Source organism: Leucopleurus acutus, assembly GCF_964270905.1.
Source record: "Leucopleurus acutus genome assembly, chromosome: 1".
Lineage (NCBI taxonomy): Eukaryota > Metazoa > Chordata > Mammalia > Artiodactyla > Delphinidae > Leucopleurus > Leucopleurus acutus.
Window position 1 is genome coordinate 131,648,320 of NC_139142.1, and position 24,212 is coordinate 131,672,531.

At 38.7% G+C, this 24,212-nt stretch overlaps 1 protein-coding gene across 1 annotated transcript in view; it reads left to right on the top strand.

Moving 5' to 3' along the window:
* The window catches only part of TLN2 (talin 2), a 438,134-nt gene that overhangs the window by 265,507 nt on the left and 148,415 nt on the right, over positions 1-24,212 (top strand). Inside the window, exons 10-14 of the mRNA XM_082844286.1 lie at positions 914-977; positions 1,999-2,103; positions 16,751-16,906; positions 22,493-22,594; positions 23,336-23,412. Coding sequence (XP_082700412.1) covers positions 914-977; positions 1,999-2,103; positions 16,751-16,906; positions 22,493-22,594; positions 23,336-23,412 — 504 coding nt within the window. The remainder of the gene's footprint in view (positions 1-913; positions 978-1,998; positions 2,104-16,750; positions 16,907-22,492; positions 22,595-23,335; positions 23,413-24,212) is intronic.

Here is a 24,212-nt window from a genome sequence, read left to right on the forward strand (position 1 = left end):
TTTTTCAGAAAAAGAAAAATGAATCAGACATTCAGATCAATATTTGCATTCAGATGAAAGATTGCAGGGTTTTCATTTAACTTCTTTTGCTTTATTTATTTCATGCTACAAATATTGATTTCTAACAACTAACAATTATTTACTTTATCCTAATTATATATAATATCTACCTACTTAGATAATGTAATATACTAATTTTATAGTGTGTGTGTGTATATATTTAGGGGGAAGAGTAGATATTAGTTTTGAAATAATGATATCAATATTTAACAAGTCTACTGTGGTCCATTTTATCTTTAAGATATATCTCACTGGGGATGGGTATTGTCAAAAGACTGTTTTTCAAAGTTAGGCTGTTGGTTCCATACACTGTTAGGTTCATTTGTTTCAATTTGCTTTAGATTTTTAGGTGTTGCATTTTACCCATTTGTGATTTCATTTGGTTCTAAAGTGAAGACTATAGTACAAGGAAAATTAAGAGGTTTAATTTCCATTCTTGTTCCCTTGTCCCTGTTTTTTCCTTCTTTCCATTAAGAATCATTTATATTAGTACTAGATTTATCCTTCTAATGTTTTTTAAAATACATATTAACAGTACAAAATGGAGGATATTTTCCTCCCTTTATCACGAAGGTTAGCATACTGTACACTCTTGGGTGCTTTACTTTGTCATTTTACAGTATATCCTGGACAATCTTTCTTCTTGAATATGTTTGACCCTTTTTATCAGACTGGTTTTATATTTGCATCTTATTGAAGAGCATTGTGGGATATGGCTGTCTGTTATTAATTATACCATAAAATACTGAGAGTTAGGGACTTAACTGTGAGTTTTATGAAAAGTTTCTTTTCTTTCCTCCTCAACATAGAGTATGATAAATGCCTTACCTTTTTTTTATTCTCTCTCTCTCAGTCTAAAGGAATTCCTGCCCAAAGAATACATCAAGCAGAGAGGAGCTGAAAAGAGAATATTTCAGGTACTGGAAATGTTCAGAACTTTATTATTCTCCTCACTTTATTATTCTCCTCATGCATCCAAAAGCCTATCCTCATTTATTAGTCCAAGAGGGGCCTCTGCACGATAGTTTCATACCCCATGCATGTACTCTGCTTATATAATAAATGATTTGTGACTCCAGAGTAAAGAAGCTGACAGTTCTACTTTGGGCAGATTTATTATCTTAATCCATACCTTCTTGCTAAAGGTTCCTTAGCCCTTCTGGGAAAAATGTGCATACATTTAATTTCAGAGACGTTATCTTGGAAGCATTGAAACAAGGCAATTTGCCATTAAAATGCACTGAGGCAGACACTTCAAGAAGCCTTTTTTAATCCTGAGATTTGTTTTTTGAACCTCAGAATTTGGGAACTGGTGTCTTTTTAAAATCCAGGTTTATTCTAAAATTCAGAAAGTTATCTATTGTAGGCAACCAGTAAAAAAAAACCCTGTCATCAGCTTTGCCAGGAAACACTCACTCTAGTGAATCCAAAATACCAAAGTGTTTTGGCAATGAAATGTAAATATAAATTGGAAGAGATAAATTTCATGTGTATAAAAACATATTATTTTTAAATCCAGTATTGTTTGCACACACTGAGATGTCCAGGCATTTATATATCCTGCTCTTTGGAAAACTTTATCTTTTGCCCGGATGTTAGAATTCAGGACAAGAACATTTTTCTAGTTCTCCTTTGACGTGTTGGTCCTGAACCTTTCGGAACGTGGAGCCCTTTGAAAATTAGGTTACAATTATGGACCCTGTTCTTGCCATGCTGCATGTGCATGAATTGTTGCATATAACTGTGAAATCTATAAGGAATTTGGGTTCACGTTCTAGTTAAGAAACTGTGCATTAGCACTTTCTGTGTGCTCTGACCCTCGGTCAGCAGGGACATGCATCCACAAAGGCATAGAGGCCATGTGGAGTAACACCTCTCACAAAGTCCACCTGCTGTCAGAGCTGCAGTAACTGGTCCCTGCCTCTGTCACGTTTGTAGGAGCACAAGAACTGTGGAGAGATGAACGAGATAGAAGCCAAGGTCAAGTATGTCAAACTCGCCCGGTCTCTCCGGACGTACGGTGTGTCCTTCTTCCTGGTGAAGGTGAGTTGGGCGTGATGGAGGGGGCGTTTGCCTCTGCCACCTCTTTTGTTAAAGGGTTTGCTGTTAACCTTGATTGTCATCTCTAGACCCCTAGCATTTGCACATGGAGCATCTGGGCAGTGGTGACCTGAGTTGAGCTGTGGGACAGACATGAGGTGTAAGAGCTGTGAGGCTGGTGAGTGAGCTTGGCTGCCTGCAGGCCTCAGGACAGCTGTGTCTTGGCTCTGCTCTCAGTCACTGCTATAAAGTCCCTGAAGGAGTACCTTTACTTTCAATTGCTAGCACTTTCCCCTGAGAATGTTTCACTTAAGATCTTCCAGAGTGCACTGGACTAAGTGAAGATTGTTGACCACTGCAGGCCAAATCAAATTCATGTGGTAGTTATGGTACTGAATTTGTATCCTTTTAGATGGGTCTTGGGATTTTCTGTGGCCTTCAGATCTGTTTTCACAGGAATTGCTGGCCTGACTACTAGAGGGACAGAGGTGGATCTTTGAAATTCCACCTGTGAGCAAGCAGAGGGTGTGTTCTTGAATTCACTAAGAAGCCCTCCCAGTAGCTTCCTTCCCCGCTTTCATATCCTGACCTCACGTACTCTCTTGTAGTCATCCCTCTGATAGGTTTCATTATTTCCACTTGCTTTGCTCTGACTCTGGGTCTCCTGTTTCTTGCTCTTCACCCTGGAGAAAGCTCTACGATGTGATGAACTTTCTTGTGCTGCTTAAGGCCCAGGGGAGTGTTACCAGCTGTGTTGCAGCTGCTTCTAGGGACTGAAGTTGGAAGGTCAGTGACAGGGTGGTTTAAGGAGGTGTCTATTGCCACAGCTAAAAAGAACTAGAAAAGAAAGAAGTTTTGCTGTCTACTAGAATGTTTGGGCATATGGATGCTCTTCTTGACTCCAGTCCTCATTGGAGGAAGCTGCTTCATTTGGGGCCAAGAGAAATAAAAGATATTATATGGAAAAAAGGTGTATGTTTAATGCTGATTAGTTATTTCAGCCAAACAGCTCTCAGCTTTATACCAGAAAATGCTGGGTCCCATGCAAATAAAGAAAGCATAGGCGAATCACTTTGTTTTTAAGAAAAATAATTTAGAAATTGAATTTTTCATTTCAGTGTGTTTTAAACTATCAATCAGTTTTTGAATGGTGCTGATGGTGATATTCTAGGTAATGACTAGGTAATTTCCCAATATTAATAATGACATTAATAACAGTAAACAATTATATGTCAGGCGTGTCTTATTCAAATCTGTCAGCATCCCAATGGCAGAATTACTGCTATTATCTTCTTTTTATAAATGAGAATCAAGGCCAGAAAGATCAATGACTCAGCTGGGACCATAAGCTTAGTAACTGTAGGAGGTAGGACTTGAATTCAGGTCTCTCTGACTTAAAAGCCTGTGTTCCCAGGCAGTGGGCTATGCTGACTTACCTAGGGTGGCCCCATTTGATATGTGCTCACCTGCTTTCATTATCCTACTCACCCCCACATCCCCACCGTGAGCACATGGTTAGATCTGATTGTTTTAGAAGAAAAGTCTGCTTTTCATTTTTTTTTTAAAAATTAATTAATTTATTTATTTTTGGCTGCGTTGGGTCTTCGTTGTTGTGCGCGGGCTTTCTCTCGTTGCAGCGAGCAGGGGCTAATCTTTGTTGCGGTGCGCGGGCTTCTCATTGCAGTGGCTTCTCTTGTTGCAGAGCACGGGCTCTAGGTGCGCGGGCTTCAGTAGTTGTGGCATGTGGGCTCGGTAGTTGTGGCATGTGGGCTCAGAAGTTGTGGCTCGCGGGCTCTAGAGTGCAGGCTCTAGAGCACAGGCTCAGTAGTTGTGGCGCACAGGCTTAGTTGCTCTGTGGCATGTGGGATCTTCCCTGACCAGGGCTTGAACCCGTGTCCCCTGCACTGGCAGGCGGATTCTTAACCATTGCGCCACCAGGAAGTCCCGGCTTTTCATTTATTATTCTGATGAGTTCTAATACCTCACAAAGATTAAGTCGTTTTCAGCATCTCCAATGATACTGGTATCATCTTCCATGGTTGTGTGGGTTTGAGTTTTTCTCTAGTCCTTCATATATGAAATTTATCTTTCAAATTCATATTGTTTTCTATTAATACCATCAAACTTCACACAGAGTCAGTTTCAGTGTTGTGCATAAAGGTCAGTAAATTTAGGAAAATACATAGCACACAGCAGTCTGCATGTAATTAAAAAGAGACATTGAATAGCAAGTTCCAGAAAAGAGAAATTTGTTCTCCACATATAATTTAGGGCCTGGGAAGAATCTGTCCATGGCTAGTAGGATAATTAGAGGTAAAACACAGATGCTACGGTTATTGCAAGGTCTTGCAGGTTTGGTCAAATGAAAACTCTTCTTTTACAGAAGTGTTTCAGGCAAAGTAAGAAAGTAATGCAAATTTCCTTCCTTCTTCCTTTCCTCCCTTCCTTTCTTCCTTCTCATTTTTTAAAAATTACATCTCTTTGAAGGAAGGTCAGGGTCAGGAGGTAGGCAGCACTGACAGCTTTCATATACATGTTAGACATTCACATTTTGTTTTTCATTACTTTTATTTTTTGTCACTATAAAGTGAGTACACTGCTCATTTCAATTTTTTGCTCAGTGGTCTTATTTAGTGTACATTTTATTTTTAAGTTGATTTTGATAGAGTTTATTTAATCATAGTTTGCCCTATTTTAAAAGTAAATTCAGGAATAATGCAATATTATGAATTAATACATCTAGTAAATCAGAGCAGGTCAAATAAGGTGACATCATATGCACTGAACTATCTAGAAAAGAAATATAGAAAACAGTCTCATTCACAATAGCATCAAAAACAGTAAAATACTTAGGAATAAGTTAAGCCAAGGAAGTGAAAGATGTATATGATGAAAACATTAAAACAGTGATGAAAGAAATCAAAGAAGTAAATGAACAGATATCCTGTGTTCTTGGATTGGAAGAATTAAAATTATTAAAATGTCCATACTATTCAAAGCCATTTATAGATTCAATGAAACTGGTCCTCTATCTTACATCATTCACAACAATTCACTCAAAATGGATTAAGGACTTAAGTGTAAGCCATAAAACTGTAAAAATCCTAGAAGAAAACATAGGTGGTAAACTCCTTGACAGGGTTCTAGGCAATGATTTTTCGGATATGACGTCAACAGCACAAGCCACAAAAGCAAACACAAACAAGTTGAACTACATCAAACTAAAAAACTTGTGCACATCAAAAGAAACAGCAAAAGAAAAAGGCAACCTACAGAAAGGAGAAAATATTTGCAAACCATGTATCTGGTAAGGGGTTTATACCCAAAATATATAAGCAATTCTTTATAACTCCATAGCAAAAAACAACAACAAAAATAGCCCCAAATAATCCAATTAAAATGGGCAAAGGACATGAGTAGACATTTTTCCAAAGAGGATATTCAGATAGCCATGAGGTACATGGAAAGGTACTCAGCATCACTAACATCAGGGAAATACAGATCAAAGCCACAAGGAGCTATCACCTCACCCCTGTTATAAAAAAAAGACAAGGAATAACAAGGGTTAGCAAGGATGTGGAGAGAAGAGAGTCCTTGTGCACTGTTGGTAGAAATGTAAATTGGTACAGCTGCTGTGGTGAACAGTGTGGAGGATCCTCAAAAATTTAAAAATAGAACTGCCGTATGATCCAGCAATCCCACTTCTGGATATATATCTGAAGGAATTGAAATCACAAGCTCAAAGAGATATCTGTACTCCTCTCTTCTTTGAACCATTATTTACAATAACCAAGATATGGAAACAATCTAACTATCCACCAGCAGATGAATAGATAAAGAAAACGTGGTAGGTAAATATGGTGGAATATTATTCAACCATAAAAGAGAAATTCCTGCCATTTGCAACAACATGGATGAAATTTGAGGTCGGGAAGAGATATGGGGACATATGTATAGGTATAACTGATTCACTTTGTTATAAAGCAGAAACTAACACACCACAGTAAAGCAATTATACTCCAATAAAGATGTTAACTAATAAATAAAAAAAAGAAAATTCAGGGCATTATGCTAAGTGAAATAAATCAGAGAAAGACAAATACTGTATGATCTGACTTATACATGGAATTTTCAAAAGCCAAAGTCACAAAAACAGTAGATTCGTGGTTGCTGGGGTGGGGAAATGAGTAAATGTCGGTCAAAGCACACCAACTTGCAGTTTTAAGAGGAATACCTTTTGAGGAACTAATGTACAGCATGGTGACTATAGTTAACAATACTGTATTACATACTTGCGAGTTGCTAAGGGAGTAAATTTTTTTTATTTTTTATTAAAAATATTTTTAATAACTTTTTTGGAGTGTTGTGTTTTCGTTTTCATTTGTCTCTTGGTATTTTTTAATTTCCTCTTTGATTTCTTCAGTGATCCATTGGTTGTTTAGTAGCATATTATTTAGCTTCCACATGTTTGTATTTTTTGCAGTTTTTTCCTTACAGTTAATTTCTAGCCTCATAGTGTTGTGGTCGGAAAAGATGCTTGATATAATTTCCATTTTCTTAAATTTACTGAGGTTCACTTTGTGGCCCAGCATGTGATCTATCCTGGAGAATGTTCAATGTTCAGTTGAAAAGAATGTATATTCTACTGCTTTTGGATGGAGTGCTCTGTAAATATCAATTAAGTCCATTTGGTCTAGTGTGTCATTTCAGGCCTGTGTTTCCTTATTGATTTTCTGTCTGGATGATCTGTCCATTGATATAAGTGGGGTGTTAAAGTCCCCCAGTATTATTGTGTTATTGTCAATTTCTCCTTTTATATGTGTTAACATTCGCCTTTTATATTGAGGTGCTCTTATGTTGGGTGCATATATATTTACAATTGTATTTTCTTCTTGATTTGATCCTTTGATTATTATGTAATGTCCTTCTTTGTCTCTTGTAAGAGTCTTTATTTTTTTTTTATTTTTATTTTTTAACATCTTTATTGGGATATAATTGCTTTACAATGGTGTGTTAGTTTCTGCTTTATAACAAAGTGAATCAGTTATACATATACATATGTTCCCATATCTCTTCCCAAGAGTCTTTATTTTAAAGTCTATTTTGTCTAAGTGTTGCTACTCCAGCTTTCTTTTGATTTCCATTTGCTTAGAATACCACTTTCCATCCCCTCATTTTCAGTCTGTATGTGTCTCTAGATCTGAAGTGAGTCTCTTGTAGGCAGGATATACAGGTCCTGTTTTGTTATCCATTCAGCCAGTCGGTGTCTTTTGGCTGGAGCATTTAATCTGTTTGCATTTCAGGTGATTACCAATATGTATATTCCTATTGCAATTTTGTTAATTGTTTTGGATTTGTTTTTGTAGGTCTTTTTTTCCCCTTTCTTCTTTGATTCTCTTCTCTTGTGATTTGATGACTGTCTTTAGTGTTAGGTTTGGCTTCCTTTTTTCTTTTTTATGTGTATATCTATCATAGGTTTTTGTCTTGCAGTTACCGTGAGGTTTTTGTATAGCAGTGTATGTATATACCTGCTTGTTTTAAGTTGCTCATCTCTTAATTTCAAATGCATTTTAGATACCCTGCATTTGTACTCTCCTCCCCTCATGATTACTGTTTTTGATATTATATTTTACATCTAATTCTTTTATGTATCCCTTAACTGCTTATTGTGGATACAGATGATTTTACTGTTTTTGTCCTCCCTACTAGCTTTGTGTGTAGATGCTTTCCTACCTTTATCGTATGTTTGCCTTTACCAGTGAGCTTTTCCATTTCACGACTTTCTTATTTCTAATTGTGGCCTTTTCTACCTAGAGAAGTTCCTTTAGCATTTGTTTTAAAGCTGGTTTGGTGGTGCTGAATTCTTTTAGCTTTTGCTTGTCCATAAAGCTTTTGATTTCTCCATCAAATGTGAACGAGAGCCCTGCTGGGTAGAGTATTCTTCATTGTAGATTTTTCTCTTTCATCACTTTAAGTATGTCCTGCCACTCCCTTCTGGCCTGCAGATTTTTTCTGCTGAAAAAAATCAATGGATAGCCTTATGGTAGTTCCCTTGTATATTATTTGTTGCTTTTAATATTCTTGCTAAGAGTGTAAATCTTACATGTCCTCATCATAGCAACTACAAAAAGGTAATTTTGTGAGGTGAAGGATGTGTTAACCTTACTGTGGTAATCATTTCTCAATATATACATATATCAAATCATATTGCACACCTTAAACTTACATAATGTTCTATGTCAGTTATATCTAAATAAAGCTGGAAAAGATGGCATCATGTGATCATTTGATAAGTGATAAAGCCACTAAGGTGTTTGATAAAATTCAGGAAGTTGGAAAAATAATTCAGAGAATCAAAAAGTCAGAGTAACAAGTATGGGTGAGGATGTAGGGAAACTGGAACCCTCATATACTGCTGGTAGGAATGTAAAATGGTGCAGCCCCCTTAGAGAAGAGTCTGGCACTTCCTCAATTATTAAACATAGAGATACCATATGACCTAGTAGTTCTACTCCTTGGTACATATGCCCAAGAGAATTCAAAGCACATGTCCACAGAAAAACTTGTACCTGAAAGTGTATAGCTGCATTTAGCAAAAATGTGGAAACAACCCACATGTTCATCAGCTGATGAATGGATGAACAAAATGTGGTATATCCATAAGGTGCAATATTATTTGGTCATAAAAAGAAATGAAGTGTACGGCTCCATGCTACAGGCATGGATGAATTTTGGAAATGTTATGTGAAGTGAAAGAAGCCTGTCACAAGATTCCATTGATATAGAATGTCCAGAATGGCAAATCCATAGAGACAGAAAGTAGATTAGTGGCTGCTTAAGAGTGGGGTGGGATCAGCGGACCTATGTGAGAATAGCTAATGGTACAGGATTTTTCTTTTTTGAGGTGATGAAAATGTTTTAAAATTGACTGTGGTGATAGTTGCACATATCTGTAAATATACTAAAATCCACTGAGTTAGATACTTTAAATAGGTCTATTGTATGGTATGTGAATTATATCTCAATAATGTTGTCAAAATAAATAATAATACCTTTTCATTGTTTCCCTCAATGGTACCTATAGTACAATGTCACAACCAGGAAATCGACTTGGTACAGTTCATAGACGTTAATCACATTTCACGTTCTGTATGTACTCATTTGTGTGTGTGTGTGTGTGTGTGTGTTTAGTTCTATGCAGTTTTTTTCATGTGTAGATTTGTGTTACCACCACTGTAGTCAAGATATTGAACTCTAATCCATAGAGAATACCTTGTGCTACCCTTTTATGGCCATACACACGTCCCACCCCTTCCTGTTTCTCCTCACACCCTACTCCCTTCCCCTGGTCTCTGTACCCCCTAGCAACCACTGATTTATTGTCTGTCTCAATAATTTTGTTATTTCAAAAGTACTATATAAACGGAATCATATGATACATAAATTTTTGAGGGTTTTTTTTCCATTTAGTAGAATTCCCTTGAGATCTCTCCAAGTCATAATGTGTGTCAGTAGTCCATTGCTTTTTATTGCCAAATAGTACTCCATAGTATGGAAGTACCAGTTTGTTTAGCCATTTATCACTGAAGGACATTTGGATTGTTTCTAGTTTGTGCCTATTCTGAATAAAGCTGCTATAAATATTTGTATATAGGTTTTTGTGAGAATGAAGTGTTCATTTCATTGGGCTAAACGCCCAAGAGTACAATTGCTGAACCATATGGTAAGAACACACTTAGCGCTATAACAAACAGCCAGACTGTTTTCCAGAGTGACTGTACCATTTGACATTCTTACCAGCAAAATATGAGTGATCCAGTTTCTTATCATCCTCTTCAGCATTTGGTGTTATCATTGTTTTTTTATTTTAGCCCTTCTGATAGATGTTTTATGATATCTTATTGCGGTTTTAATTTGCATTTCCCTGATGGCTAATGATTTTGAACATCTTTTCCTGTGCTTATTTGCCATCTGTATATCCTCTTCAGTGAAATGTCTGTTCATGTTTTATTTGACCAACTTTCTAGTTAGATTTTTTTTCTTACTCTTGAGTTTTAAGAGTTCTTTATATATCCTAGGTCCAAGTCCTTTGTTAAATGTGATTTGTGAATATTTTCTCATACTCTGTAACTTGTCTTTTTATCCTCTTGACAAGGTCTTTCACAGAATACAGGTTCTTAATTTTGAAGATGGGCGTTTTATCATTTTTTACTTTTATGGATCTTGCTTTAAGTGTTACGTCTGAGAGGTCTAACTCTAGGCTCCGAAGATTTTCTCCTGTGTTTAGTTCTAAATGTTCTACAGTTTTACATTTTACATTTAGGTCCATGGTCCACTTGAGTTTGTTTTGTTTAATTTTAATTTTATTTTTTTTGGCTTCATCGCATCTTAATTACGGCACGCGGGATCTTTCTTGTGGCGTGCGGGCTTCTCTCTAGTTGTGGCACTTGGGTTCCAGAGGGGGCTGGCTCAGTAGTTGCGGTGTGCGGGCTTAGTTGCCCCGCGGCATGTGGGATCTTAGTTCCTTGATCAGGGGTTGCACCCACGTCCTCTGCATTGGAAGGTGGATTGTTAACCACTGGACAACCAGGGAAGTCCCCACTTGAGTTTGTTTTGTATAAGATGTGAGGTTTTTAGGTCAAGGTTCATTTTTGGCCTATGGATGTCCAGTTGCCCCAGCACTGTTTTTTGAAAGGGCTATCCTTCCTCCACTGGATTTTTTCTGTATCCTTGTCAAAATTCATTTGAATACATTGCTATGAATCTATTTCTATTCTGTTCTATTGATTTGTGTTGGTCCTTCCACTGATAATCACACTGTCCTGATCACTTTAGCTGTGTAGTAAGCGTTAACATCAAGTTGAATGATTCTCTTTACTTTTTTCTTCTTTTTCGAAATTGTTTTAGCTAATTTAGGTCCTTTGCCTTTCCATGAACACTTTAGAACAAGGTTGTCTGTATCTACAAAAAGCTTAGCTGGGATTTTGATAGGCACTGCATTGAATTTATAGATCAATTGGGGGAGCATTGATAACTTTACTATGTTGAGTTTTTCATGATAGTAGGTCCTCTTTGATTTCTTTCATCAACATTTTGTAATTTTCAGTGTGCAGATCCTTATACATGTTATAACAATATACAGTCATTTTAATTTTTAGGTTTATTTTTAAATTCAGTGAATAGAGCAGGTAAATTTACAACACATATGTCAGCAGCATGAAATAACCTGTGTGTGTATAAATAAGTGCAACCATTTAGAATATATGGTTAAAAGACATCACACACAGAATAGCACATGCACACACAAAATTGTTTGGGTAAGGGACAGTATGTGTTTTAAAGGCATAAGTAACAGATTTCTCTAGACCCCCCAATCTGAACATACCATTAAATTGTGAAGGAAGTTCATTGGCATAATTTAAGAAGTATGTTAAAAGTGATTAATTCACTACTTGGATAGACTATTTGAAATCCTAAATTAAATAAGTCAATGAAATCATAATTTATAAAATGTAAATATTGATATTAAACACAATCATACCACATGGCCTTCAGATCAGTATATATTGTGAGAGAACTAGTTTGATATGTTTATAGGTCCTTCCATCATATTTTCCTCTGTATCTGTGTACATCTTGTCCTAATATTCAGAGCATTATGCAGTTGACCCTTGAACAACGTGAGGGTTAGCGGGCATCGACCCTTTGCGCGGTCCAAAATCCGCGTATAACTTACAGTTGGCCCTCTGTACCTGCAGTTTGTCTGTATTCACGGTTCCACATTTGTGGATTCAACCCGTATGGATCATGTAGTTCTATAGTATTAGCTGTTGAAAAGAAGTGGACTCACCTGGTTCAAACCCATGTGGTTCAAGGGTACTTCATACTGTATTTTATATTGTTATAATAGAAAGTGCTTGGGTGTTGGAGTCGGAAAGACTGGCCTAGAATTCTTGATGCAATATTGCCTATGTGAGAAATGACAGAAACTCGTGACTTGGAGAGACATCCTTAACCTTCTGAAACCTCAGTTTCTTCGTGTGAGAAATGGGAATGGTAATTCTTTACAGAGCTCTAATGAAGATTAAGTGAGGTAATGTATGTAAAGAAATGTAGTAGCTGGAATGTAGGGATATTTGATACATTCTAGGTTATCCCAACTCCTTAACCCTCTTCGCAATTCCCTAATTCCTGGCCCTTGCGTCCTCCAACTTTCCATTAGCTTTTAGAGTTCATGATACAGAGCAGGGGTTGGCAAACCTTTTAGTAAAGGGCCCAGGTAGTCAATATCTTAGCCTTTGCTAGTCAAACCACTCATCTCTGTGCTTGTATCCTGAAATCAGTAGGCAATATGTAAATAAATGAGCATGGTGTGTTTCTGTAAAGCTTTATTTATGGATTATGAAATTTCAGTTTCATATAATTTTCACGTTTCATGAAGTATTATTACTCTTAATTTTTTTTTTCAACCATTTGAAAATAGAAAATTCACTCTTAGCTCTCAGGCTAAAAAAGAGGTGCCAGGGGGAGCAGAAAACTGCATTTAGTACCTGCCATAGTTTGCTGACCCCAATAGAGAGGATGTCTGTAATAAGCCTGTTATGTGGCAGTGTTCTCAGTGGCTAAGGACATATCCTTCAAAAAGAAAGACCTGGGACCTGGGTTTGGAATTCTGGCTTTGCCACTTAGTTTGACCTTCGATAAGTTACTTTACCTTCCATCTCGAAAGCTCAGCTTGCTCACCTAGAGTGCTGAGTTTTTGTGAGGTTAAAGGAAGTCATATAGAAAAGGGGACTGTTGCACCAATGATCTCAATAAATGGGAGCTGTAAACATCTACAGTCTTCCTCTTTCATTGAAATCTTTTGCAGTTTATCTTGATAAGTTTTTCAGAACCCCATAAGGAACGGTAAGGCATTTCCCATGACTTGCAAAGAATCTTGTTTCTTTCCCGGAAACCCTTGTGGAAACCTTCTGAGTTATAAACTCGCCTTTAACCTTCCCTGCAACCACAACCAGAGCCTTGAGGGTTAGATACCTTGGGAGCTGAGCCTCTTCTCCCCTCAACTATAAAAGCATCACAGAGGGCATTCAGAGCATCTCAGAATCATGAATTAAATCAACATGGATTGCCAGTTGTTTTAGGGAGAGAAATGGCTAATGAACAGGGTCTTTAGCACCATTTTGCTTTGGAGCAGCCATCCCTTTCTGCCGTGCTCCTAAAAGAAAAAAGCATACTGATGACACAGCAAAGCACACAAGGCAGCACTTTGGCAGGAAGCCAGTAGAGAACTCTGGTGAGCACAGCTGGATCACAGGCTTAGGCCACATTGAAGTTGGGCTTAGAGCCAAAGCATGCCCAACGCTTAGCCCACTGGCATCCCTCCACCCAAGTCCGAATCTGATGTAAGGCACAGGTGATGTCAGAATCAGCCAATATCCACACCTGTGAGAAGAGCCCGAGGCTGAGCAGGATTGATAACAGCCAGCTGCCAGGACCTAACCCACAGTAATGGTTGAGATGTGCTTGAAAGAGGAGCGGCAGGGCTTATTAGTAGATCCTGACTTTCCTTGGTAGAATACATACCTTCTCCTGCCTGTAAGTCATGTGAGCTCGACACATCCTCAAAACAAAACCAACCTGATGAGGACTGCCTCGAGAGAGAAGTTGCTAGGTAGCTGGCAAACTCACACCCACAGTCTGCGTGTGTCTGCACGAGAGAGACGGGTCTTCACTGCATCCTGCCTAGCCTAATTGCTTCTCCTGGAGATAAAGGATGCTGGTGTCTGTAGTTGGAAGACTGGAAAGGAGACGTGTGGAGTGGACTGAGATTCGAGATTTGGAGAGGAAGGGGGAGCCTTATTGCCTCTGGACCTTCTATCATGCAGGTCTGCCACTGAGGGTCTAAGGCAGGTCCTCTGTCAGGGGAGCCCCTTATATCACTAGCACAGAGCCGAGCCCCTCGCTGTTTTAACTTTCTCCAGCTGCTCTGCATTTTGCGGGTAGGCACTGAATTAATTGTGTCCCTTGATGGTGGTCTCTGTTGCTGAGTGACAGTATTTTCTGAGTTCCTTATATACCCTTCCCCCGTAGTCGTGACCTTCTAATGGAATGCCCGCTGTAAGTTGTTTGCTTGTTCACTCTGGTTTCCTCTCCCAGGCCAGAACCATCTCGACAGGAGTCAGGGCAATCCATCACTATCCTGTATTCCCTCACCCCAAAGCCCCTCACTGGGGAAGTACAGATTTGAAAGGAGGAAGGCAACAGCTGCAAACCATATTTTATTTCTGATCCCCTTCCTGGTGCCAGCAGCTGGGCTGGTACGAACCCTGTGTGACTAAACTAGCCGCCTGGAACCTTTCCACGTAAATCTTTGTGGCTCCTGAAGCCAAGTGATGTGTACTGGCATGGTCCACCCTGCGCTGATATCACCCCTGGTGGAAATGGCCTCTCCACAAAGGATCTGACTCTTCTCTGAGTTTTTCTTAACTCGGAGGTTCTGACAGTGCCATATTCCCCTCCTCAGACACCCACACAGATTCCTAATGCCTTTATCTCCTCCTCTTGGGAGGAAACTGGAGGTGTGCCGTGACCTTCACTGTTTGACGGTTTATGAACTGCCCACAGGGGCTGGGAGGAGTGTTTTTGCCTTTTCTCTAATTGCTTCCATCAGAAGTAGTATACTGTGGTAGACAGTCTTTTTTGAAGTCAGAGATGTTCTTGAGCTGCTGAAATCTGTGTTCTAATCCTGGCTTTATCACTTACTACTGTTTGCCGTGGGCAAGTCGCTGGTTCCTTCATTTCAAGACTGGCATGATGATGATGCCACCGCCGCCAGCATTTGGGTGATGCTCTGAAAATTAATGGATAATGATTGTTAGGTATCTGTCACACTCCTGGCTTGTTTTAAGTGCCTGTCTCCTTGTACACACACCCATGTATACTTGCGTACTTTGTGCTAATTTATATATGTATTCCTCTGGTAATAGTGGTTTGGGCATTGCTAGGTTTCTGCAGATATTTTTTGAAAAGTTTGTTTTTTTCCTGACAACAATAGGAATGTGTATTAAGTTTTTCGAAAAAGGGAAAGCACATGAAAAAATACAAATTGTACGAGATGATCATTGGCACCATTTTGTCATGTAATGAATTTTCTGAAAATTCTATTTAAAATTTTATTTCACGTAGGATCATGCTGTACAGTCGACTTTTTAATTTTTTAATGTGAATGAATTTTTATTATGAATCCACTTGTTTTCCTATAGTATGATTTTTAAGAGTTGTAGTCTATTATTTGGATGTACCATAATTTATTTACCATATCTCTTGTGGTTGAACTTTGTTGGTTATTTCTAGTTTTTCACTGTGATAAACTCTAGTTGATCCTTCTTGCAGCATAATCTATATACACATTTATAAGTTCTTTTTGAATAAGTTTTGAAAAGCAAGTTGGGTTAAAGGTAGAAACATTTTTAAAGCTTTGAATCTTAAAGCTTTGAATTTTAAAGCTTTTCTTCCATAAAGCCTTTGCTATTTTAAATGCCCACGAGTAGTGGTCCCCCTTCATACCTTCTTTAATTGAGTATTAAGGTTTTTAAAAAACTATTACATATACATGAAAATTTATCTTATTGCTTATTATCTAGTTACTTATTTAAACATTTTCTGTTCATGTTCTTTGCCACTTATGTTTGATGATTTATGATAACCTTTAGTATATGAAGTGTATGAAATCTTTTATCATACTATTTGTTGTAGATATTTATTCCCCAGTCATTTGCCTTTTAATTTCTTTATGGTGAGGTCTCTTTCTTTTTCTCCCACTCTCTCTTCCTTTTTTAAAAAAATGTATCAAAGTCCATATATTTTATAGTTAAAGCTATTAATCTTTTCCTTTAGTTATTTTTTTATGTTAGCTTTTGTGCTAAGAAGTCATTTCCCCCTGAGAAATCACAAAAATATCCAACTGTGTGTTCTTCCTAAATGATTTACCTTTTTTGAATTTCTTGTGGCACGAGTGTGAGGTAGGGATTCATTATTTTAATAGGCATGATGACTGTTTCTTTAAAAACTTATTAAAACTAATCATAAAATATTTTAAGGGTCAGTAGATACACATAAAAAATACCAAAATGAAGAACCCAAATGGAAATATATTTCAGTGATTATGAAAAAAAAAAAAAGTCTGTGTTTAGTATTGAGAAGATGCTACTCTGGCAGTTGTAGTTAATTCTAAACAGCTAAAGTGCCGTATTTAAATTCCACATTAACCCTTTTTTGTTACGCACTGAGGTGGCTACTGGGAGTGATAATATTTGGAGTTCACTTTAACTTCTTTTTCTCTGCATATCTTTTTTCTGTCACAATCTCTGTTTTTGGAGCAACCTGCCCTCCTGGACAGTATCTCTCTTCAGGAAGTGTGCCTTTGTGGATCCTTCCAGTCTTCTGATGGCTCTGTTTTAGCTTCCATTCCTTTAATTTATGAGTCATTTATCTAGTTTTAAAATTCTGGTTTTCCGATAGCCCTGCCGGTTTTTGAAACACAGTGTTGTAGGTTGACCGTAGGTAAAACATCACGAAATCACTGATAACTTGGAAAAATCAGATGTATTCAGAGGAAGAGCACTGACTCTTGATACCTCCTGTTTCAGGAAAAGATGAAAGGCAAGAACAAGCTGGTGCCTCGCCTGCTGGGGATCACCAAGGACTCAGTGATGCGCGTGGATGAAAAGACCAAGGAAGTGCTGCAGGAGTGGCCACTCACCACAGTCAAGCGCTGGGCAGCCTCACCCAAGAGCTTCACACTGGTAGGGACTGGCTGAAGGCAGTGAGTGGGCCAGCATGGCCTTGGGTGATATCGTGGGGCAGGGAAACAATACAAGCCCATTGGGTTTCCCTGCCCTTGGAGAGGGACAGATGGTGGGGGTCCACGAGGGCAGGGGTGGGCACTGGTCCAGAAGTGAGCGAGATGTCTGAGAGCTGGGTCTCATTGGCCACCTCTTCCTCTCTAGTGCTCTAAGTCTGTCTGAGTTCTTTAATTAGAAAGAGCCAGTCAAGGATGATTCTTAGTCTCTGTGGTCCTGATGCCATGCCTAGTATACCCTAAAAGGCAACTTTATAACGCCCTGAGGCCCATACAAAGGCTCCCTCCTCATCTCTAGTTGTTTTAGAAGTTCCTAAGAATTGTGACAACTTGCCAAGCTGTGTTTTCCCAGCCTGCCTATGAAGAGAACATTGTTGTATGGTGGAAATAGCATAGACTGGGGGGTAGCGTTCGAAATCAGCTTTCACTCCCAGCTCTGTGCCCTTGCTCAAGTTACTTCTCCTGTCTGAGCCTTAATGTCCTCAGCTGTGAAATGGGGGTAGTAATACCTGTTTCACAGAGTTGTCATAATCAAATGAGACAATGATAATAAAATGCTCAAAGTGAAATACATGGAAAGTAGGGAGAATATTTGTTCCAGACTTTTAAACCTCTGAATTCTTCCTCCCAATCTCAGTATCTGCTCTTAACAGAGTATACCATGTGGCCTTAACTGTAGCCAGCCACATTGGTATGTGAGAATTGGTAGGGCAATTATTTTGTAGCACATATCGAGCCATAAGAGAAATCAGAAAGTGTTGACATTTGTGAATTTCTTCAGCACTCCTGAATTGCACTATTCTCCAGCTCTTGTGAACACTTGAAATAACTGCATCTAGGCAAGATCTTATAATAGGGCATCAGAAAAAAGGTATAAGGAAGGGGCCTTGGTGGGAGTATTAGTTATCTAATTTGATCATTGATTGATAGACTCTTGCCAGTTGGGAGGAATCTTCAGAAAACATACCTTCTTTCCTCCTGTAGTGAGTAACAGCTGTATCCACATGGCCCTTAAAAAGTAGGTGTTCACGCTTAGTGAACTAAGTTCTCATCTTCCATTGTAGGTAATTGTGGATAATTTCTAAAATAGAAAAATCAAGAAATCAATATAAATATGTTATTTAGAAATACTAGAAGAAATTGCTAAAAAGGATTCAAAGTAGTTGCACGGGGGATGGAAAGTGAAGGTGGGAATGGGTAGGGCAGGCATAGCTATGTTTTGTTATATACATTTTGATACTATTGGTCTTTTTAAGCTAGACCCAAGTACTGCTTTTTTAAAAACAAAAAGTTACTGTTGCGAATTGCAGTAACTACCTGAAGCGAAAGAGAGAACAAATATCAACGTTTTTACTAAATTTGGATTAAAGCTTATAACCTGTAAAAGTTTCTTTCCTTCCTACCCAGCTTTAATTTAATATACAAGTGTTTAGAGATTTTCCTGTTGTCTTTCTGTTATTGAGTTTTAGTTTGTTTCTCTTATGGTCAATGAGATGTACTGTGATTCTGTTAATGTTCATGGAACATACTTTGTATGATTTCAATCTGTAGAATTTTAAGGTTAGTTTTATATCACAGGGATATGATCATTCTTGGAGAATGTTCCATGAGTGCTTGAAAAGAACGTGCATTCTGCTGTTGGGTGTAGTGTCCTACAAATGCCAGTTAGATCCTGTTAGCTGTTGGTGGTATTTCAGTCTTACATATCCTTGTTAATTTTCTGTCTAGTAATTCTAACAATTCCTGAGAGTGAAGTTCCCAACAGCAATTGGGGATTTTTTCTATTTCTCCTTTCATCTCTATCAGTTTTTGTTTCTTATATTTTGAAGCTCTGCTGTTCTGTATCTGTACATTTAAGATTATGCTATGTTCTTAATGGAGAAATTGTTCTATCATTATGTTCTTTTGTTCATAGTAAAGATTTTGCTCTGCAGTTTATCTTACATTGGTATAGCCACTCATGCTTTTTTAAATTAGGTGTTTGAATGTTATATTTTTTCTACCCTTTTACTTTAAACCTAGTTATATTGTTAGGTTTTAAATGAATTTCATGTAGAGAGCGTGGAGTTGGGTTGTGCTTTTTATTAAAATTCACTCTTGTAATTAATGTATTTAGGCCAATTATCTTTTTTTTTAGGCCAATTATCTTTTAAGCTAATTATTAATATGTTAGGTATTATGTCTACCATTTTATCTTTTTTTTGTTTATTTTATTCTCTATTTTTCTTGCCTTCCTGTGGGTTACTTGAACATTTTTTTAGAGTTCCATTTTTTAAAAATTTTTTTCATGAATTAATTTTTGGCTGCATTGGGTCTTCGTTGCTGCACGTGGGCTTTCTCTAGTTGCGGCGAGCTGGGGTTACTCTTTGTTGCACTGAGCGGTCTTCTCATTGTGGTGGCTTCTCTTGTTGCAGAGAACAGGCTCTAGGCACGTGGGGTTCAGTAGTTGTGGCACGTGGGCTCAGTAGTTGTGGCTCATGGCCTCTAGAGCGCAGGCTTAGTAGTTGTGACGCACGGGGCTTCGTTGCTCCGCGGCATGTGGGATCTTCCCAGGCCAGGGCTCGAACCTGTGTCCCCTGCATTGGCAGGTGGATTCCTAACCACTGTGCCACCAGGGAAGTCCCTAGAGTTCCATTTTTTTTTAAAGGCTTCACCAGAGTTTTCTTTTATAAATTTATTTTTTATTTATTTTTGGCTGTGTTGGGTCTTCATTTCTGTGCGAGGGCTTTCTCCAGTTTTGGCAAGTGGGGACCACTCTTCATCGCAGTGTGTGGGCCTCTCACTGCCGCGGCCTCTCCTGTTATGGAGCACAGGCTCCAGACGTGCAGGCTCAGTAGTTGTGGCTCACAGGCCCAGTTGCTCCGTGGCATGTGGGATCCTCCCAGACCAGGGCTTGAACCCGTATCCCCTGCACTGGCAGGCAGACTCTCAACCACTGCACCACCAGGGAAGCCCCTCCATTTTTATTTATAATCTTTTTGAGCATATTTCTTTGCATAGTGCTCTTAGTAATTATTCTAGATACTATCATATATGTATGAAATTAATTACCACCTACTAGCATCCATGTTTCACCACTTCAAATAAAATATAAAAACTTTACTTCCATTTAGGTCTGTTTACACTCCACACTTTTTGAGTATAATTGTTTAAATATTTCTTCTGTATACATTGACCACTACATGAGATGGTGTTACAGCTTTTGCTTCAACCATAAAATAAAATTGAAGAAAACTCATGAGGTGAAGGATAGTCTATTACATTTACTTCTGTTTTTATCCATCTCATTGTTCTTTCTCTTTCAAGTTCCCTGTCTTCTTTTGTTTTCATTTTCCTTATGTTTGGAGAGCTTTCTTTAGCCATTCTTTAAAGGTAGGTCTGCTAGCAACAAATTCTTAGTTTTCCTTCATCTGAGAATGTTATATCCCCTTCATTCATGAAGGTTAATTTTGCCAGATACAGGATTTGAGATCCACAGTTCTTTTCTTTTAGCACTTGAGAAGTGTCATTCTACTTCTTTCTGGCCTCTGTGGTTTCAGAACAGAAATTTTCTGTCATCGGATTGGTATTCCTTTGTAGGTAATATGTTGCTTTTCTATGGATGTTTTTAAGTTTTTCTTTTCTCTAGTTTTCAAAAGTTCTTGGGGTGGGTTTCTTAGGTTGATTCTATTTTGGGGTTTTCTTAGCTTCTTGAATTTGTAGGTTTATATCTTTCACTAATTCGGAGACGTTTTCAGCCATTATTTCTTTTAATACTTTTTTTTTTTGGGGGGGGGGGTCCCACACTCTACTCTCCTTTCATATTTCTGATGATATGGACGTTAGGTCTTTTCATATATATATATATATATATATATATACATTTTTTTTTTTTTCTGCCATGCCACACAGCTTGTGTGATCTCAGTTCCTCAGCCAGGAATTGAACCCTGGCTGTGGCAGTGAAAGCCCAGAATCCTAACCACTAGGCCACCAGGGAACTCCCATTAGGTCTTTTTTTTAATTGTTCCACAGATCCCTGAAGCTCTGTTGTATTTTGTCTGTTTTCTGTTGTTTCGCTTGACTAAATTCTGTTGATCTGTTTTCAAGTTTATTCTTTTCTTTGTCATTTCCATACTACTGTTTATATCCTGTGCATTTTACTTCGGTTATGGCATTTTTTAATTCTAAAATTTCAATTTGATTCCTTTTTATGACTTGGGTTTCTTCGTTGAATCTTTCTATTGTTTTCATTTGTTTTGGGAGAATTTGTAATTGGGTGTTGAAACATTTTTTATTATTCAAAATTATTATTCAAAATCAAAAATTCCTTATCACATAATTCCAACATCTGCTTCATTTCAGTATTGGCATCAGTTGATTATCTTTTTTTTTTTTTTGCGGTACGCGGGCCTCTCACTCCGCCTCTCCCATTGCAGAGCACAGGCTCTGGACGCGCAGGCTCAGCGGCCATGGCTCACGGGCCTAGCTGCTCCGTGGCATGTGGGATCTTCTCAGACCGGGGCACGAACCTGTGTCCCCTGCATCGGCAGGCGGACTCTCAACCACAGCGCCACCAGGGAAGCCCTGATTATCTTTTTTTACGTTGTAGTTATCCTGGTTCTTGACATGAATAGTGATTTTCAATTATATCCTAGATGTTTTGATTATGATAATAGGAGACTCTTGATCTTATTTATATCTTCTGTTGTAGCAGACAGTCAACTTGTTTAGGTTTAGTGTGTAGTGTTCTGGCTGTAGGTTTAGTGTGTAGTGTTCTAGTGTTCAAGTCTTTGTGGACTTGATTTGCAATGGCAGTTTATTTTCTGAGCCCTTGCAATGCTATTCTGGATTGCTTTGTACTTCTGACTCTGCTGGGGTTCCTGTTCAAAGCCTGTTGGTGCTCGGGGTGTGGGGGAAGAAGGTACTTCCTTGGGCCACCTGCTATTGCTGGCTGACCTTTGTTAGGGGAGGTAGAAGCTACTGAGCCTGAATCTACTTATGCCACTGAGTGGAGGGGAGGGAGACACAGGGCTTCACTGTGGCCACTGCTGCAAAGTGACCAGATCACCTGCCTGCCTGGGTTGTGGAGCAGGGCCTGGGATGGCCAGACTTTCACTGCTTTGCAGGTGCTGGTGAGCAACAACCTAGGTTGTGGAGCTGCTTGAGGCTCCCAACTAGGTCTCTGTTGGGCTTCCCCTCTCCTGGTCCCTTGGCCAAAGAGAACAGGCTTTTGGGAACTTACTGTTGGACGTTCCAAGTTTCAGCCCTCTCCAGCACCCAGTCTTGGGGGTATGGGATCTAAAACAAAACTCAAGAACTCTTCAGACTGTGGTTCTTCAGGTCCTGAGATCACCCGCCAGTCTACCTTTCCAGCTTTCAGAGCCCTTTACCATTGCTTGTTAAATAAATTTCAGGATGTTCAGTTGTATTTAGAGGGGGCAAGCAAGAAACAGTGAATCCATGCCAGAACCTGTTCCAAAACTGGACCCCCTCACCTTTAAAACTGCTGATGTGCTGTATTTCTTCTAATGTGGGTTTTGTCCCCCCAGGATTTTGGGGAGTATCAGGAAAGCTACTATTCAGTACAGACCACTGAGGGAGAGCAAATATCCCAGCTGATTGCAGGCTACATTGACATCATCCTCAAAAAGGTATTTCATACTGATGCAAATTGGACAACACTTCTTTACTAAAAGAGTCAGTTTAGGTGATGAAGCTCCCTGAAAAACAAGCAAGCAAGCAGGCACCTCATGGAAAGTACTTGATTCACTGATTGAATCTTTAACATTAAGATTGCTTAAGTGTGAAGTCTTTAACCTCATATCCTAGGAGATTTCTGATTTTGCTGCAGCTCATATTTGTGTCATTGACTGCCAAGTCATGAGCAATAGTGCATCATTTAGCTAATGAATGAGCCTGGCTAACCCCTCAGCGTCTTCCTCTCTACATAATTGTTATGCTTTCCGGCCTCTATAGAAACTGGCTTTAGGGTCTAAAGATATTCCTTTTCTTTCTTCTCTCTCTCTCTCTTTTTTAACCTATTTTAATGGGGGGTTATATGCCATAGTGGTATACCTTTCCTAGGGCTTCAAGATACAGCCCACAAAAATAGCCAAGTTCTACCGGAATATTCATATCTATGTCTTGATTTTAACTGTATAAAATTGTGCAGTAATGTTACACAGAAGACATTATATATCTCTCTGTATTAAATAATATATTTCTTTTTCATTACTATTGCTTTGTTTCACCCATCACTTATTAATTATCCAATACAACGAATTTGGGGTAAACCTTAACAGATCTGCTTGTGTGGCTCATTTGAAAAGGCCTCTTAAAAGGGTCTTGTGTCAAGACCTGCTGACTTTCGTTTTTGTCTTGTTTTACCTCAGAAACAAAGTAAAGATAGATTTGGACTAGAGGGCGATGAGGAGTCAACTATGTTAGAAGAGTCCGTTTCCCCCAAAAAGTAAGTATCGTTAAGAGCACTGGAGAACTGGCTTCTCCCTGGATACGGGGCAGGTTTCCTCGTGCCAGCTCTGGGGCTGTTGCCCTGAAGTCCCTCACGTGGAGGAGGTGATAGTGGATGAGATAGATGAGTCTTGCTTCTCGAAGTGTGGTCCCCAGACCATTGTCATCAGTGTTGAGGGTGTCTTGTTGGGGCGGCGGTGGCTGGGGACTTCAGGGAGACACTGAACAAGATGTAGTGCGTAATTCCACCTTTAGACACAGTGAGCCTTTATGAGTCCTGTTCTGAATTTCTGATTTGAATCTCATAAACTGCATCATTATCGTCAGAGCCTGGAGACTGAGTTTAATTCTGTACCTTTGGGCTAGGGGCCTAGCTGTTAGAGGAGTTTTTGTTTATGGGATGTTTTTACCTGTCACGCTTGATACATATGTCATGAGGCAGCAGAGGAACAAGAAAAGAACATGGACCCTGGAGCCAGAGTTACTGGGTTCAAATCTGAGGTCTGTTTTCTAATGTGTGGCCTTGGGGACATTATGAATTTTCTCTGTCTCTTTCATCTCATCTATAAAATGAGAATAATGATTGATCGTACTACCTCATAAGTTTGAATTTAATGATTGAGTTACTAATAAAGCACATAAAACAATCCCTGGTACCTAATAAATGTTTACTGTTATCATCATTTTAAATTCAGAATAATCTCAATTTAGCTCCATTTTATAAATGAGGAAACTGAGATTTATTAAAATTAAGTAACATCTAATAAGTGAGACTTGTTGACCAAAACCTATTCAGCT